Source organism: Sparus aurata, chromosome 22 (assembly GCF_900880675.1).
Source record: "Sparus aurata chromosome 22, fSpaAur1.1, whole genome shotgun sequence".
Taxonomy (NCBI): Eukaryota; Metazoa; Chordata; class Actinopteri; order Spariformes; family Sparidae; genus Sparus; species Sparus aurata.
In genome coordinates this window covers 4,474,283-4,493,166 of record NC_044208.1, presented here as the reverse complement: position 1 = coordinate 4,493,166, position 18,884 = coordinate 4,474,283, and the positions used below count along the sequence as shown (strand labels likewise).

Below are 18,884 nucleotides of genomic sequence, written 5' to 3'. Positions count from 1 at the left end.
TAGAGCTGTTGTTAAATAATGATCTGGTAGTCACCCATAAAGCAATGTATGACATTACTTTAAAAAAAGAAAAGAAAAAAGTAATGAGTAATTAGGGCTGCCAACTCTAAGAAGTTTTTGTTGGCTGCGGCCGTTTCATTACTACAAATCCTTACCTCAACCATTAAAAAAATTATCTGTTACGTCTTTGTTCTAGGGGAACCAGAACATGGCATTTTGTGAGTCACCACCCTTCACACGGACCGGGCAGTATCAGACACATGAACCAAGTGTGCATCTAAATTCAACAAGAGTTCCAAGTTTCTAAGGCACGCACAGAAAAGTGCCTGTCATCTAGCTCATCATAGTGTGGATTGTATGGAGACTAGACACCAATCAGTCATAACATTATGACCACCTGCCTAATATTGTGAAGCTTCCCCTTGCGCAGCCAAAACAGCTCTGACCTGTCAAGACATGGACTTAAGACCTCTGAAGAAGTCCTGTGGTGTCTGGCACCAGGAAGGTTTATAATGCATCTTCTGGGTCCTGTATGTTGGAGGGTCTGGCCTCTATGGATCAGACCTGCTCCAGCACAGTTTACAGTTGCTTGATCAGATTGGGATCTGGATAATTTGGAGGCCCGGTCAACCCTTTATTGTGTTCCTTGAGCTGTTCCTGAGCAGTGTTTGAGGTGTGTCAGGGCACATTGTCCTGCTGGGGGGTCACTGCCATCGGGTAGTGTTATTGTGATCAGGGGGTGTACTTGGTCCACAACAGTGTTTGGATGGGTGGTGCGTGTCAAGTGGCATTCACATGAATGCCAGCACCCATGGTTTACCAGCAGAACATGCATTGTGATGTTGGGCCTCACCCCGCATGGTTCAAACAAAGGAGAAGGCCTGTAAGGAAAATCAAAAGCCTAACTACTAGGGCCTTATTAACCTGAGGAATTTAAAGGGATAGTTCGTGTTTTTTTTAAGTGGGGTCATATATAGAGAAAATTCGCACCACTTTCAGAACACCCTTTCTTTTGGCACTACATTTTCTCAACCATATAACCTCTGTATCCCTACTGCTGAAACTCCGACCCAAACAGGTGATCTGCGAGCGGTGAAATACATTGCGAGGCCCAGACGCGCTAATGCGTAGGGATACGGCCCGTATTCATTAATGAATCATACTAACCCATGTTTTATTAATTAACAACAACAATTTAATTAATAATCAATAATAAATATCGATTCCCAACAGTGATGAGATGATCAATGTTATTTATGTCACCTGTCAGTGGTTGTAATGTTGTGGCTGATCGGTGTATGAGAGACACGGGGACAACAGCAACAGGAAACAAACTGATGCCATTTTCTCGATCAACATAGGCTTTAAGCATGTTTTTATCTTTTATCTTTTTTTTTATTGGCATTTACTGGCATTAAGCATGTCCTAGTTATTGTTATTCAAATATGACCTATCATATACGAGGACAACTAAAATCATTTTGAGCTATGTTTGAACTGATTTAGTTTTGGTTGTGTTAAGGCATTTTCAGTAAACTACAAGTTATTGTCTTTTAAATGAAGTATCAGTGTGCAGTCACTATCATGTAACAGCAATAGTATGATTTAATGTCTCAAGCCAATTGCTATGTGCCAGTGCCACTGAGATTTGTGAAACCATTTCCATTATAAGACAATATGAATGGTATGAATAGCACTGTGCCATAACATAGTAAATAAAAGAAAAACGAAAATGTCAATATGTCACAACTGGTATTAAACTAAGTTGAATAAAAATTAAAATATCATCAAATAAAATCATGAAATCCCTTTTAAGGATTAATAAAGTTAATATTATTATTATTATTATTGTTCTCATTGTTTTTGGTTCAGGATTTGGAATTGACTCTGGAAGGAGTGGCATGCATGGTGGAAACGTCAGAGGAGTATGTGCCTCAGCATGCCCCAGACTCTGAAGAGTCATGGGAAAGTGTGAGACCAGGGGGTAAAGGCAAGGGGGGAGAGGAAAAGGGAAAGGAAGAGGTCACTCTGAAGGTCGGGGAAGGACACGGTCAAGGGGTGAAGGCAGCAAGTCGCGGTCCAGACCTCCTTCCAGAGCACTAGGGCGCCCGCAGCAGAGGCAGAGCTAGAGGGGAGGCCAGGGTAGCACTGGACCCCCCTGAATCTGATTGGACCCCCCAGGTGCCCCCCCATGATGATTGATATATCACGGCACCGCACGTCTTGTCGAAAGGAGCCAGTTGCATTTTAAAATCAGTGACGCCTATTGACTGCTAAGTCCCTCCTGTACAGTAGTTGGCGCTTTGTACCACAAAGAGTTGTAATCCACATAGGAGAAGAAGAATAATCGCCACAGAAGAAGAGGAAGATTTGAACTAGAGGACAGGTTATCGTTGCTGGAGTGCCTTCAGCCAGGAGAACAGGACAGGAGATCAACACGACAAGACAAAAAAGAAGTAGAGAAGAAGGATAAATAGTAGGGCTGTCAAACGATTAATTTTATTAATCCGATTAATCGCATTTTGTCCATAGTTAACTCGCGATTAATCGCAAATTAATCACAATTTTTTTGGCATATTTTTTTCTGTTCTAAATGTACCTCAGTGTATTTTTTCATGTTCTTAATACTTTTAACAACATAAGAAAGGGCAAATATGCTTGCTTTATGAAAATGTTTATTCAACACTTCAAATCATGCAGGAAAATAAATAGCTCAAAAAATATCCCCTCACCCTAAATGGGATCAAAACATGGTGATGTCAGCTTTTGGCAAGGGGCAGTGGGCGCTCTGCATCTGCTAAGTGTTTGGCTCGCAAATGATATCTGAGACTCGACGTACTTCAGTGGTAACTCATTTCATGTCGACAGTACGTGCAGATAACTTTTGTCCTATTGACCGAACCATCTGGCAGTGTTTTGAAAGTGAATTTGCCGTTCATAAGTCCTTTCTCCATTTACTTTCACTTTCACTTTTCAGTCCGCCGTGTTTTTCCCGAACGCCAACCCTGCTTCTTCTTCTTCTGATTCCCTTTCTTATTCTTCTGCCACCCTCTGGATCAAGACTACAGATGCCATCGACGGCCATAAATCAAACAATGCGCATGTTTATTTATTTTTTAATTACCAAGCGTTAATCGCGCGTTAAAAAAATTAACGGCGTTAAGAGGATGTTGCGTTAACGAGTTATTAACGCATTAACTTTGACAGCCCTAATAAATAGCCTTCATGGACAGTGAAATCCTCATTCTAAAGTAAGTTTTAAGGTGGTGTCCTAATGAGTCGCTGTTTAAAATCACTTTTGTGTTCAGATAGGAGATCGTTTTGCTAGAAGCCATGGGTATAAAGCTAACATTAATATTAAGTTACATCTCATGGCGTCTACAGATGACCACTGTCAGCTTCCAACAGCCGTTCCACATTAACGTCTAACGTTACATTTAATTCGGTTTGCTGCTTAGGATGCATTTACATGTTTCTCCGATGACTTTAGAGGAATGAAACTAGCAGACAATCAGCCAGCTAGCTGTTTCATGCTCTGTTTATCCTTCACGTCTTGCCCTTTGTTATGTCTCTATACTGGTGGTATACTGATATGTTTGTATACATTACATATATAAAACTGAAAATAAAATATATTAAAAATGTAACATGAAGATGGTAGCCAGCCTAGTCAACTAGCTGAAAAGTTTGAACATTAAACTTACATTTACAGTGGTCTATTTCTCCTGACATTTTCTAGGCTTGAAGTGGGGATTTAATAACATTGTGCAATTATAAGTGATGCTAGGAGTAACAAGACTCAGTTGAGAATGAAAAGACAGGGGGACAAGATATGACTTCTTTTTAAAGAGAAGCAAGTCAGGCAAAGATAAGGCAGACAGACAGACAGAACTCAGCTCTGGCATCAGCAGTCCTGGCAGCTCCCATCCTGGGACTAGTCAGGAGAGAGAATGTGAGGCACAACACAGCCCATCATCACCAGGTCAGAGCATCTACAGAAGCAGTCACAATCACATGCTCAGTTCAGTAATTTTACGTTAAGTTTTATACATTTGAAATGTTGGTTACTGATGTGTGTTGTTTTTTCAATGGTGGTTGCATATTTAATATTAATATGTTTATACAATGTAGTTCCATCGAAGGAGGACACAGAGGCCTCTGATTCTGACGAAGATGTTCGTGAGCCAGAAGAGCCAGCTGTGTCCAGCACTGCTTTTGCTCGTCCAAGAGGACCCAGTGGTAGGTCTACTAACCTGAAACTTACTAGTTAGCTGCAGTTATCATCTTATACTCTTCTGGATCCCTTAACTGTGTTTCCATGACCATTTTATTTGTATTCCAGATATTTCAAGATGCAAAGAGGAGGGTCCAGTTCAGCCGTGTCTGACACAATTCCCTAGAACTCAGCATGGATCAAGGAAGAGAGCATTCTGCAGTGCCTGGTACAGAGCCAGTTCTTGGCTTGAATACTCAATCCTTAAAGACTCCTCCTACTGCTTTGCGTGTAGACATTTTTCCCTGCCTAATGCACCAGACTCTGCCTTTGCCTCAGAGTCAGGCTTCTCCAATTGGAAAGAGGCGTCGTCAAAAGAGGCTGGGTTTAAACTCCACTCAAAATCAGAGATACATGTCAATGCAATGTGTGCATGGAATCAGTGTAAAAAAGCTACTGAGATGAACACAAGCATGTTAAACTCTTTGAACATGAACCGACGAAAAAAAGTGGAAGAAAATCAACATTATGTGAAAACAATAGCAAATGTGCTTCTTTTGACTGCACCCCAAAATATAGCACAGAAGGGCCATCGAGAGTCCTCAGACTCTCAGAATAAGGGGAACTTTTTGGCCATACTAGATGAGATAGCAAAGCATGACCAATTTATTGAAAAGAGGCTGGATGCATGTTGGAATGCTAAGTACACAAGTCACCAAATCCAAAATGAAATTCTTCAGGGCTTAGCTGAGATGGTACAGATTGAAATCATAAAAGAGGTGAAAGAAAATGAAGTGTTCAGCGTCATTGCAGATGAAACAAAAAGGAACAAATGTCTTTGGTTGTATGGTATTATTACAATGGTGCCATCCAGGAAAGCTTCCTATGCTTCCAGGCAGCTGAAAGCCTTGATGCAGCAGGTCTCAGTAAAATGATTGTCAATTGTCAAGAGAGACATGGTCTGGCCTACAGAAATAACCTTGTGGGACAAGGGTACGACGGTGCATCCATCATGAGCGGGAAACATTCTGGAGTATCTGCAAGAATTCAAAGCAACGCCAGATTTACATTTTACATTCACTGTAATGCAAAAGCAGTGCCTGAGGTTGTTGACTTTTTTGCACTTCTGCAGCATCTGTATAACTTTGTGTCTGGCTCTTATGTGCATCTGAAGTGGCTTGCAGTTCAGAAAGAGCTGTATCCATTGCAGCAGCCCAGGGAGCTACAGGCACTTACAGACACAAGGTGGGCATGCAGATACACAGCATGCCGTAATCTGAGAGTCAGACTTCCAGCAGTTCTGAGACTGTTGCAGGATCTTGCACTTGAAAGACGTGGAGAAAGATCAGTGGAGGCGAGGGGTCTTCTTTCTCAGATAGATTTACAGTTCATAGGGCTTTTGGTTACCTTTTGTAAAGTGCTTGGTGATGCCAAATGTCTTTCTGACATGCTCCAGTCCAGCACTCTTGATCTAGCAAGGCCTTTAGATCTCGTAAGTGCCCTTACAGACACTTTCCAGGACTACAGAACTGAGAATTACTTTGATGAACTATGGAAAGTGGTTGAGGAGCTTGCTGAGCAGTGCAAAATCGGTGTACAAACACACTCTAAAAGACATCCTAGAATAAGCTCAAGATTTCTTGACTCACTGGTGATGAGCACGGTAGGACAGAGAAACTGTGATGATGAGGGCTTCCCCAGATCACTCTTTCATCAGGTGATTGACTGTCTCATAAGTGAGCTGAAGAGGCGTTTTTCAAAGAAAAGTTGTGAGATCATGCAAGGTGTGCAGTCTCTGAACCCAAAGAGTGCAACTTTCTTAAATGAGGAGTCTCTGTTTGCCTTTGAGTCAGACCTCAGTGACCTCAAACATGAGTTTCACCAAACCAAGCGACTTCTTGACAGGAGAGTGAAAAGTGGATTAGACAGACCATCTACTTTGCTTGATTTTATTGTGTTTCTTGAACCTTACAAAGAGGTTTTCCATGAGATATTCAGACTTTGCAAGATTGCTGTTGTTACTCCAGTCAGCACTGCTTCCTGTGAGAGAAACTTCTCTGCTTTAAAACTCATTAAAACTCACCTCAGGAAAACAATGGCTGATGACAGGTTAAGTCACCTTGGAACTCTCAGTATCGAGTCAAGGAGGGCACGTGCCCTCAACATGGGTGACTTTGTGAAACATTTTGCAACTTCTCACCACAACCGAAGGATTATGCTTTTCTGAACCTGCATAAGGTAGTTTGGCACTTAGATAGTGTCTCTGGTCATGACTAAGCTCTTAAGTATGTTCTTCTTAGACCAATGATAGTTTGGCTGTCAGACAGTACCCCTGGTCATAGTTAAAACCTGCACTATGTTCAAATGTTCAAAAATGGTGTCAAATTGTTTGTTGATATATTGATGCCTTTTTTTGAGTGAGTAGCTCATGTGTGTGTGAGTATCCCTGAGTGTGTGTGTGTGTGTGTGTGTGTGTGAGTGAGTAACTGTGTGAGTGAGTAACTGTGTGAGTGAGTAACTGTGTGAGTGGGTAACTGTGTGAGTGAGTAACTGTGTGAGTGGGTAACTGTGTGAGTGAGTAACTGTGTGAGTGAGTACCAGAGAGAGAGAGCATGTTCACCATAATTATTGAAAAATTGTTGCCAAGTTGTGTTTTACATTTTGTACATGGTTAATAAACTGCAAATTATACACACAAATCTGATCTCCTGTGTGCTTAGTATGTACATTTTAATATTAAGAGACTCAGGTTGCAATTCATTGGTCGAGAAACAAATTCATTGTCATAGTCTGTGGACCCCCTGAAATAGCCTTGGCCACCCCCTGGCCACCCCAAGGATAAAAGTGTAGCTCTGCCACTGGCCAGCAGTGCAGTGCACTGGAGCTCTCAAGGAGTCTGGCTCGCACAGCTAAGAGCTGCCAGTATAGCTGAGATGCAGGTTGGTTATAGCCAGCGCCTTGCGCAGACTTTTTGAAGGGCAGGGGGAAAAGAAAAAAAAGGGCACATACCAGGAGGGCACTTTAGCACTACTTTTTGCCTCCCAAGAAGGCAGTTTATCACATTAGAACCAGCCAAGGGGGCAGTTTAGTGTGTTTATTCCACCCACGAGGGCAGTTAAGTGTGTTTTGCCAACCAAGAGGGCACTTTAGCACACGTTTTGGCTCCCAGGATGGCACTTTAGCGAGTATTTTTTGACACGCAAGAGGGCAATTTATCATGTTTTAACCAGCCAAGGGGGCACTTTAGAGGGCGTTTTGGCTCCCAAGAGGGCACTTTAGTGCGCGTTTTGGCTCCCAAGAGGGCACTTTAGCACGTGTTTTGGCTCCCAAAAGGACACTTTAGTGCATGTTTCGGCTCCCAAGAGGGCGCTGTAGCACTCGTTTTTGCCACCCAAGAGGGCAATTTAGCCCGCATTTTGGTTCCAAAGAGGGCACTTTAGCACGCGGTTTGGCTTCCAAGAGGGGGCAGTATAGTGTGTTTTGGCTCCTAAGAGGGCACTTTAGCCCGCATTTTGGTTCCAAAGAGGGCACTTTAGCGCACGGTTTGGTTCCCAAGAGGGCACTTTAGCGCGAGAGGTGGTGCGAGGTCCCAGGGTCCCGACGTGTCTTGTAGAATCACCAGGAGTGACGAGGGTGAAGGTGTCGTGGCGCGGCGAGGCGTGGTGAGGTCTGTCTTCCCGAGCAAACTCGCTTGGCAGGGAAACGCAGGAGATGAGACAGTGTGCAGGCTGAATCCACAGGCAGGCAGAGCAGCAGCAAACACAAGGTACGGCGATGGCACGGCAATCTGGAGCAAAGCAGGAGAGGCACAGAGACATTAGCTACACAAGCTAATCACAGAATGTAGCGACAAAAACTAATGCTGGAGAGCCAAGGTGCGAACAACCACAGAGGCTGACGAAATGATCTGGCAGCCAGCAGTAGGGATCCCAGAGCTTTTAAAGGGAGATGATTGAAGATAGGATCCACCTGGCTGCTGCCTGTGGAGAGCAAACCATGCCCACATGCAGGCACACAGAATAGATAGGGGAAGGGACACAGGAGGAAAACAGACAGGGAGAACACACATACACAAGGAAAAGGGCAGGGCTGCCATGATGGGATCATGGCATGGACAATGTTAACCTGATTTCGATCTTTGAATGTGAAGATGCAGACCACATTATCATCTTCATCTTGTTGCTGCTGTTTACATTAACCCTAACACAAATAAAATGTAATTCTTGGAAACATAAGGTATGTTTTTAAGTATATATGTATATAAATAACTCTAGGTTTATATATATTCCTATGTTTGTGTTGCATGAATGAATTTAAAAACTTTAATTTCATTGTGCAACCCTGTGTTGTAAATGACAGATATATCATCTTAAAAGTTGAACCTTTGATGATTTAATGAACACCATTAACCCTACCATTGACCTGCTGAATTTGGTACACAGGTGGTGTACATAAGATGTTAATGCAGTAGGAGGTATGTGCTTTCTTTCTTATACCCCTCACCCTGCCGAGCAAGTGATCCCATCAACTAATACCTGACACTTGCAATAACCAAGACACATTCCTTTGACTGACTCCATCACCAGTGCATGTTGTAGCTGAATGTTTCATAATCTAGACTGAGAAAAATGTTTGGGGGCATAACTCTCTCACACCACCAAATTCACACTGTGACATTTCAAGCTAAATTAAATGATTCTAACGTAATGAAAACTATTGTACCTTGATAAATAGAAAAGCCCTTACAAATTGATACTCATCTGTAACATCTGTCATGATTGTTAAAGCGACAGGCTAAATATCATTTTAGTGACACTAAAATATTCAATAAATGACTAAACAGTAAATGTTTGTAAGTATGTGTAGATCATTGTGCATAATGAACCTTCACTGACCAAATTAACGGATGATCTGGGAAACTGCTAAGAATTATGCTAGAACACAAAACAAAATTCCAAAGCTAAGGATAGTTTGTGGACTTCAATGATGCACAAAGGTGCCATTGTTCTTTGTTAACCCTTTGAAAAAGGTTTTGTCTGACGGTATTTGAAGTAAAACCGCCTCTCTAAGGTCTTTTGGTGGAACCTCTGTAAATGTGGACAACCCTTCTCTATGGGCTTCTATGCCATGTTGCAGGGTCAGGCTGTTTTCACAATGGGGCTCTCTGCTTGTCAGGTATAAAAAGGAAAGTTTCCAACAGGTAGACAAGCAGTTCAGCTCCAAGAGCAGCACCAGCAGCAGTAGCACCTCCTCTAGCGACAACACCTGGCAAAGATGACCTCCAGCGGCATGAACATGATGAACAAGATCACCTTCTACGAGGATAGGAACTTCCAGGGCCGCTCCTACGAGTGCATGAGCGACTGCCCCGACATGTCCTCCTACATGAACCGCTGCCACTCCTGTAAGGTGGAGAAGGGCTGCTTCATGGTCTACGACCGCACCAACTTCATGGGAAACCAGTTCTTCATGAGGAGGGGCGAGTACTCTGACTACATGAGCATGATGGGCATGAGCGACTGCATCAGGTCCTGCCGCATGATCCCAATGCACAGAGGCTCCTACAGGATGAGGATGTACGAGAGGGAGCAGTTCCAGGGCCAGATGCACGAGCTGATGGAGGACTGTGATAATGTCATGGACCGCTTCAGCATGTCCAACTTCATGTCCTGCAACGTGATGGAGGGCCACTGGCTGATGTACGAGCAGCCCCACTTCAGAGGAAGGATGATGTACATGAGGCCTGGAGAGTACAGGAACTTCATGAGCATGGGCATGAGCAACATGAGGTTCATGAGCATGAAGCGCATCACGGATTCCTGCCACTAGATGATAACTCCTGATGGTGCAGCAGTTCAGGTCCCAAACAGAATGAGTGACCAAGCTACTTATCTGCAGCAACATATAATAGGTGTTGACTGCAGCAAGTGGGTGAAAAAGATTAAAAAGTACTAACTGCACATACAGATGTCTTCAAGGGCTTGCTGATAAAGAGCATAATCACAGCCACCGTGTAGAAATACCAATAAAGCCTACTTCGTTATAAAAAAAAAACAATGTTGCATTTGATTCTTTTCTTTGTTCTACTTTTCTTCTAATGATTTTCTTTTCTGCTCTTCAATCCTACAATTTCTAAAGGTACATCATCAACCTTTTTACCTGCTTTCTAATATCTTTGAACCACTTATGTAGGCAAATAAAAAAAACTTTCTCTCTAATATAGATTATCCAGGGCTAGGTAACAAAATCCACCACCGTAATGGTACAATGGTGTATTGTATTCTGTATATGCACATCTGAATGAGTTACACTGTTGGGCTGAACAGATTTATGGTGGTATACAATATACAGTATACACACATAAATACAAAACAACTAGTTAACAACAATGTACTGTTGGCTAGTTTCATCTACAGGAATGCATCATATTCTATAAGATCATCATATCTTTGTAGCATAGCTGTCCTGTGGGAATCTCCAAAAAGTCATGGTGTCATAAAACAGAAAATGTTTTTCTTTTAGCTTTAGCTCTAAAGTATGTGAATGTTTTTTTTTTCAAACACTTCATCCATTTTTCACAAATATTCATAATCAGCTCACCTAGAGATACATGTTTTAGACTGGACAGGAAGGGAATGAGAGATGGTAATCTGAAATGTAACTAGTAACTAAAGCTTTAATTTGTGTTAATTGTATTCTTTATTTGATGTAATAGTGCAGCCAAAATTAATGCATAATTTATTTTTTCACTCAATATAAATGAGACATAGAGTAGTTTCATGATAAAGGGCTCATCTGTCAGGTACAATGTCTGACAGATGAGCATTACTGTTCCAGATCTGAAAGGTAACATGTCACATGTTGCACTGGTGAAATTGGTTGGTCTATCCAGTCTGCAGGTCTGGCCAGTGCAACACACCATGCTCACAAAACTCAGTTCAATCTGTCAAACTAGGCAGTGTTGATTAATATTCACGTTTCTGTTCAAATGTTTTCAGAAACAAATTTTAAGGTACTGCTCAGCTCAGTAATAAAATATTATTTTTTCCACCCCAACTTTTAAAAATCATTACATGCCATCACAAGTTTTGTTGGTCTAATTTGGTCTAGCTCTGTTAGCAGCACAACTTGGAAACTGAAAATGAACTGAGAGATCTTACCCTATGTATCCTGTGACCCGAGGAATGGAAGACAGAGCTCAAGGGCTAGACCTGACAACACAAGTTGCTGACTTGTGTTCTTAATGTGCTGACTGTGTACTTAATGTGCTGACTTGTTTGTACAACTACTTCACGTGCCTTCAATTGCCTCCCGGTTATTGAATTGAATTGAACTGACCTCCCTATTTTCCAGATCTCAATCCGATCAAGCATCAGACATGTGATCCATGTAGGTACAAAAACATAACATGATATCTTTATTAAATGATTTTGATGAAGCTGGATCATATTCATGGATAAAGTATTTTCTGGTTTCCCCTTCCCTGTCCTGTGACTTTTCTACCTCAACTCTAGACAGATGTCTTTACTGGTTGCTAGAGTAACTGCTAACCAGCAGCCTCCCAATGAGCACCTCTGAGAACAATAGGGCAATATTACAACAATTTTGAGTATTGTGTACGCTATGAGTTTCCTCATTGATATATACCAGAAGCTTTGATGCTTAATTAACTGCTAAATATTGTTGCAAACACTCGACACTGCATGTTCTTGGGTCCTAAGCAATATATCACCAAGTGTAACATTTTTCAAAAAAACAAAAAATACGCAGTTGCATATTGAAGGTATGCGTCTACATGGTCCCCATATTGGGGAGTTCGAGATCCATCAAATGTTTTCTTAATGATATCTTTACCATTTTTATACAAACAACTTTATACTCAAACAATGCACTTATTTGGGCCCCTGACAACACAACCAGAAAGTGTGAAGTCTACTGGGTAAATGGTTTTCTAGATATGTGAAGGACCTAAAGTAAGACTGACAAGGCACACAGAAATTCCATGCTTTAAAGTTAGATGGTGGCGGCATAAAATACTAACAATAACCATTCCTCTAAAGAGTAAGTGCGTCTAACCGTTTTTATTTGTTTATAGGTAAGCTTAATGCAAAAATTAGAACTTCCTGTTAAATCAGTATAAATATTGGCAAAGCAGTAAAAACATGCATGAAAAATAAGTATTTGGGTAGAAGTGTTGTAGTATCCCATGGGGTGGGCATGCAGGGTCAGACTCTTGATTTACCGGGTGATGGACTCATGGACTTCACTCTCATGTTGCAATTATTACTAGCAAAGTAATATGTTGTAATGTAGACCGTGGTACTGTTTTACTATAAAGTGACACTCCCTTTGTTGCTGTAATACATGGCCTCCCACATTGCCGTCAAAATTGAGATACAAGATGATGATATGTCTCTTAGAGCTAGAGAAACTCAACACCTGCCTCGAGATTACGGACAGTAGAGACCAGTGTTGGGGCTCATTACTCAAAAAAGTAATATATTACACATTACGCATTACTCTTAAAAGTAGTAATGCCTTACATTACATGATTACTCCCTGAAGAAAGTAATTAGTTACATTACTAGTTACAATACTCGTTACACTCATGTTGCTCCATGGTTCCTTAGCAACAAGCTTTGTGTGTGCATGCTGTCTCTGTAGGTGCTTCGTTAAGTTTGAGGTAGTGTTAGCAGCGGTGGAGAGAAGTCAAGTTATTTTCCTTACGTTCAACAAATTCAGAGTAATGTTTGTATCTCCAACCGTCAAAAGTGGCTTTACGCAGCGGGGGGACTTCAGGCAAGTCGCGTGCAGCAGCATGTTCCTCTAGAGTTGTTGATGCTGCCATTGTTATCCCATCTCCCCTTGCGGGTGGCGACTAACCAATCGGTGATGGTGAAAGATACTTCGTGCCAAACCCCAACCAATCACTGTTCCATTATCAAAGGCCCCCGGCCCGTTGTGTGATGCGTGCAACTAGCAATGTAACGTAAGGAACGAGTTTGGCAAACTGTAATGTGAGTACTACATTCAGAACAGTAATGCCTTACACTACTCGTTACTGAAAAAAGTAATGTGATTACTTTGTAAAGCGTTACACCCAACACTGGTAGAGAGTGACAACTTGGATGCATCGTCTCCCCCCTCCCTCCCTCCCTCTCAAGCATCAACTGGGCATAGGTGATCCTCCCAACAGTGTGAAGAATTGGATCTCAACGTTTTTTGCTGTACCAAAATGCAGTATCCTTATTAAAAATAAATAGGAGGACTTGTGTATTCAGTGCAATGCTGGCTGTGGTCTGAATACAGCCTTAGACCAAAAACATGGCCTGTAAATGAACTGCATCCTTAAAGCTGTAGTCTGTAACTATTTTTTGGTAATATTTGCTAAAATTGTCATTATGATCTGACAGTAGAATAAGATACAGGTCAGCTGTGTAAAAATCCACTGTCTGTGGCTCCACCCAGTGGCTGTAATTTAATTTGCAAGAATCCAGTGCTCCCGGATCAACACAACCAATCCGAGCCAAGGTGAGTGTCTGAGAAGTGTCAATCATTCTCATACGTACCTGGCAGCCCCCCTACCTCAAGCAGTGTGTACTGGGCAGTGCCCCTCCCCCACGCAGGCGCAGTGTCTGCTCTCACCTGGTCAGATACTTTCAGGCCCAAACTGTAAACAATGGCGGAGAACAGACAACAGAGCCGAAAGAATGCCCCACCATTGCCCACGTCAAAGAGAAGAAATAAGACGACTGACGAAGAAAAGCAGTGTAAAAACAAAGAATTGGACAGAGCCAGAGAGAAAACAAGGAGAACTATCGGAGCGTCACTTCAGAGTTCAAGGGAGCTGCAGGATTTGTAAGTACTCAAGAGCGACACAGAGTTAGCGGCTTTTCTGCTGGACAAGTAAGGACCCCTGCTTGATATATGTTTCATTCTATGTTTTAACCACAAGGCTATGGTGGCAGCGGTTACAGTAATACTCGCAATAGCGCATATGGCTGTACGATGTTGCAGTCGAGCTACCTAGCTTGTTGGTATATCTAGCTTTCTAGCTTGTATGCTAACTCCGGTGTTTAGTTTTGTCTTTATGGCTACTGGTTAGCAAAAGTGTCTTTTAAGTGACCGGGCAGTTATAAAGTTAGTTTGTGTTCAGTACGCTCTGAATTGGTTGAATTGGTTTAGAGAATTAACGCTACTCATGCTTCAGAAAGGCAGCATGGTGATGATGATTACGTGAATGATTAGCTGGTAACTCTGTCTACCGCGATGTGAGGAATATCGTTTGTTACTCAAGATATCTACAGTAACTCAGCATGAGGCACTCGTCACTGTAATATAGCTGTATTGATCAGAAATATAACATGCGCCATCTTGGTTATTTGGCTTCTTCTGTTACTGTGCTTGTGCACAGCAGGCTCCTCTGTGGGGAGGGGCTTTGAAGGCAGGGCTGCAGCACAGCAGAGAGGAAGAAGGAGGGACCTGGGAGCTGCGCTCATTCAAATATTCTGGTTAAGTCCACTTTTTTTCTCAAAAACTCCAGACTGCAGCTTTACCGTTTTGCTGTGCTGGATGCTGGTGTGTGGGGACATGGGCTCTACCATCTAAACAGTTTGGCCAAGGGGACCTATGCCCTGGGACACCCACCAAGGGTCACTAAAACACAGGGACTGGCAACATCTCTTCATGTCAACATCTCCAGCTACCTTGCTGATCACCAGTCCTGTCTGGCCAACATAGCGGACCCCTGCATTGTTCCCAGTTTCACATGCAGTTATTACTAGCAGAGGTGATAGGCCATAAGTGTGGTTAGGTGTGTGATCAGTGACATTTCTTGCCATGTCTAGGCTGCTTTAAAGTGACACTCTGCTTCTTGCTTTTAATAAAGCACATTTTCAAAAGAAGAGAAAGCTGCCTCAATCAGGGAACCACAGGTTACTAATTAGAATTAGAACTAATGAGCTGGTATCATTTTTGTCCAATCTGCAGAGCAAAAAAGCCCAAGAATTTCTGAGCTTTTTAAGTGACAAGAAGGTGATGGCAGATGTATTTTTGTGTGTGTGACATCATGTCTCATCTAAATCACCTAAATCTGCAACTACAGGGCAAAAATCACACTGTTGCTGACATGTACGAGGCAGTTGAAGCTGAACCTTCTGGAGAGAGACATTCATGGAAGAAAGTTGCACTTTCCACGTCTGCGTGAGCATTGTGAAAAGCACGACATGCGGAAACATCCAGCGATGAAGGATTTTTTGTCGAGTCTGGCAGAAAACTTTAAGGAACGATTTGAAAGCTCCCCTAAACTCTCATGTGACATCCTCCTCTTCCTGAGACAGCCGTTCTCTGTTCCGGCTGATGGCCAGTGGACTGCAGAGGCCAGGACGTTTTGGTGAGTGACTTTTGGATCGACATGGTTCCACAAGCTCAATTCAAAAACACCAGAGCTGTTGCAATGCTCTTACTCACAATGTTCTCCTCCACATATATATGTGAGTCATCATTTTCTTCAATGAACACTATCAAGAGTCAGGACAGAAACAGACTATCCAACACACATCTTGGACAGTGCCTCAGGATTGTGACAACAGAATGCAAGCCCAACATCAGAAAGATTGCCTCATCCTGTCGCTCTCACTTCTCTCACTGATTGGTGAGTAAACATATATTAATTTTCACCTATTATGAATTAAAGAGTAAATTAATGAAATGGGAGGACACAATTGCTTCAAAACTGTTAAAATGTCAAACAACAAAAACATAAACAAAATGATTAAAAATAAATAAATAAAACCAAATTATATTGTTTGCCACAAGAAAAGAAAATATTTGTTGTTTACAGATATTATTTGGTACACACATATTTTAAACGTGCATAACTCATAATATTTTGTGTTCTTATGTTATCTAATTTTCAAAAGGGACAAACTGGTAATCTCTCGCTCTGTCTGTCTCTGCTTGTCTTCCTGTCTGTCTCTCTGTGTGTGTGTGTGTGTGTGTGTGTGTGTGTGTGTGCGTGTGTTTGTGTGTGTTTGCTGGTTCGGATGTCATCCAGTCTGACTGTTTTCACAGTCTCACTTTGCTGTTCTTGAGGTGAATGTGGTTGTAGAAATGCTGCTGACAGCTGTCTGTGTAGAAACCTGAAAGCCATTTGGACATTTTGCTGAGGGGTACACTGTTTAACATTCAGCATCAATGTTTCTGATATTGGTATTCAAAAACATTCCAGGTCTATGTAGAAAAATTATCATCTTTGCCTGAGGATACTCTTTTTTTTCCTCTTGTGCACCACTTGCTGTAGTGCTGTTGTTGATGGTTGTTGATCAAACTGGTCATATTATGTTGATCAAAATATTCTCCAGGGACATTCAAATAAATCATTCGTTGATACTGACTTATTTTCTTTCAAGTGTGCGTTTTTTCTCGCCTGTCCCTGAACACAGGCTATGACTATATCTGCTACTACAACCAACTACCACTGGTACTTCTCATCATGACAATAATACTTCTAATAACAGCAGCAACAGTAACATCTGCACATAAAACAATGTTTACTGGTCCAATGAAAAAAGAAAACAACCAACAAGTTGGCCCTCGACTTGGCAACCTGGACATAATTTGGCCCTCTGTGAGAACTAATTGGGGAACCCTGCTATACAGGCTAAATATCATTCATTTTAGTGACAACCATACCATACATTATACTCAAATATACTGTTTATTACTATCAATTACGTAAGTTTTTTAGAATGTGCATCTTTTTGCTTAATAACCCTTCATTGACCATATTAATGGATGATCTGGCAAACTCCTTTTGAACGATATGACAGCACAAAACAAAATTCCAAAGCTAAGGATGGTTTGTGCACTGCAGTGATGTAACACATGTGGTATTGTTCTTTGTTAACCCTTTGAAAAAGGTTTTGTCTGACAGGATTTAGAGTAAAACCGCCTCTCTAAGGTCTTTTGGGGTAACAGCTGTAAATGTGGACAACCCTCAGTGCTCTATGGGCTTCTATGCCATGTTGCTGGGTCAGGCTGTTTTCACAATGGGGCTCTCTGCTTGTCAGGTATAAAAAGGAAAGTTTCCAACAGGTAGACAAGCAGTTCAGCTCCAAGAGCAGCACCAGCAGCAGTAGCACCTCCTCTAGTGACAACACCTGGCAAAGATGACCTCCAGCGGCATGAACATGATGAACAAGATCACCTTCTACGAGGATAGGAACTTCCAGGGCCGCTCCTACGAGTGCATGAGCGACTGCCCCGACATGTCCTCCTACATGAACCGCTGCCACTCCTGTAAGGTGGAGAAGGGCTGCTTCATGGTCTACGACCGCACCAACTTCATGGGAAACCAGTTCTTCATGAGGAGGGGCGAGTACTCTGACTACATGAGCATGATGGGCATGAGCGACTGCATCAGGTCCTGCCGCATGATCCCAATGCACAGAGGCTCCTACAGGATGAGGATGTACGAGAGGGAGCAGTTCCAGGGCCAGATGCACGAGCTGATGGAGGACTGTGATAATGTCATGGACCGCTTCAGCATGTCCAACTTCATGTCCTGCAACGTGATGGAGGGCCACTGGCTGATGTACGAGCAGCCCCACTTCAGAGGAAGGATGATGTACATGAGGCCTGGAGAGTACAGGAACTTCATGAGCATGGGCATGAGCAACATGAGGTTCATGAGCATGAAGCGCATCACGGATTCCTGCCACTAGATGATAACTCCTGATGGTGCAGCAGTTCAGGTCCCAAACAGAATGAGTGACCAAGCTACTTATCTGCAGCAACATATAATAGGTGTTGACTGCAGCAAGTGGGTGAACAAGATTTTAAAAAAGTACTGAACTGCACATACAGATGAGATAAGAAGACCACCTTATTTGTGGAAACACTAATAAAGTTACTTTGTTAAGTAAATGATGTTGGCGTTGACTCTTTGCTTTGTTTTCTTTTACTTTGAATTAATTACAATTAATTCTTTTCACAGTTCACATTCACAGTTACTTTGCGATACCTTCGAACCAACTTTTAAATTAAATAGTTTTTTCATGATATGTATTTATTTTTATGGGTAACAAAATAGTACCAACCACATGGTTTGGTTTGATTATTTATAGAAAATGCATGTCAAAATTGTACGCACTCATAGGTACCAGCTACCAAAATATGCCAGATTTTATTCACCATCCATGCATTATTCCCAGAGAAATTAGAAAACGGCCTCACAATGTTCAAGAAAGCAAAAGAAAAAATATTCTAAAGTAGCCTCTACTTTAATATCTGACAGCCTCCCTGGACAAAACTATCAATTTATTCATCAGCCTATGGGACTATTTCAGTCTGTTTGACTTTGAGAAGAACAGCTCTTTGGCTGGTAGTGCCAAACCATCAATAAGAAATGTTAGGGATGGCAGACAGACTATATTTAATGAAGCACACATGCTTACATTTTTAAGATGATCATTCCTCACACCGATGGCAAAGGGGATCTTCCCAATTACATTAATTTCATCAAATCACACTCATATGCTCACTGTCACTATGCATTAATCCTTGTAAAGTTCCTGTCTCTGTGAGAAAATCAGACTCACAGGTTGCAGGTACAGGTATGTCAGCTCTGTTTAATCTTGTTTCTTACATTGCCAGGTGTAACAGCTCCCATC

At 42.0% G+C, this 18,884-nt stretch overlaps 2 protein-coding genes across 2 annotated transcripts; both read left to right on the top strand.

Annotated features, from left to right (window-relative positions):
* The first annotated feature begins 9,417 nt into the window (after nt 1–9,417).
* On the top strand, nt 9,418–10,269 carry LOC115573620 (gamma-crystallin M2-like). The gene has a single exon (XM_030404473.1). It carries the CDS (start codon nt 9,487–9,489, stop codon nt 10,039–10,041), a length of 555 nt encoding a protein of 184 aa, XP_030260333.1. The 5' UTR covers nt 9,418–9,486; the 3' UTR covers nt 10,042–10,269.
* A 7,049-nt stretch (nt 10,270–17,318) lies between these two features.
* Nucleotides 17,319–18,050, top strand: LOC115573622 (gamma-crystallin M2-like). Its single transcript, XM_030404478.1, has one exon. The coding sequence runs from the start codon at nt 17,382–17,384 to the stop codon at nt 17,934–17,936; it is 555 nt and encodes a 184-aa protein (XP_030260338.1). The 5' UTR covers nt 17,319–17,381; the 3' UTR covers nt 17,937–18,050.
* The last annotated feature ends 834 nt before the right edge of the window (nt 18,051–18,884 follow it).

What these genes read in the sequence shown, in the direction of transcription:
- LOC115573620 (XM_030404473.1), top strand. Translation starts at nt 9,487, where the DNA reads ATGACCTCCAGCGGCATGAACATGATGAACAAGATCACCTTCTACGAG.
- LOC115573622 (XM_030404478.1), top strand. Translation starts at nt 17,382, where the DNA reads ATGACCTCCAGCGGCATGAACATGATGAACAAGATCACCTTCTACGAG.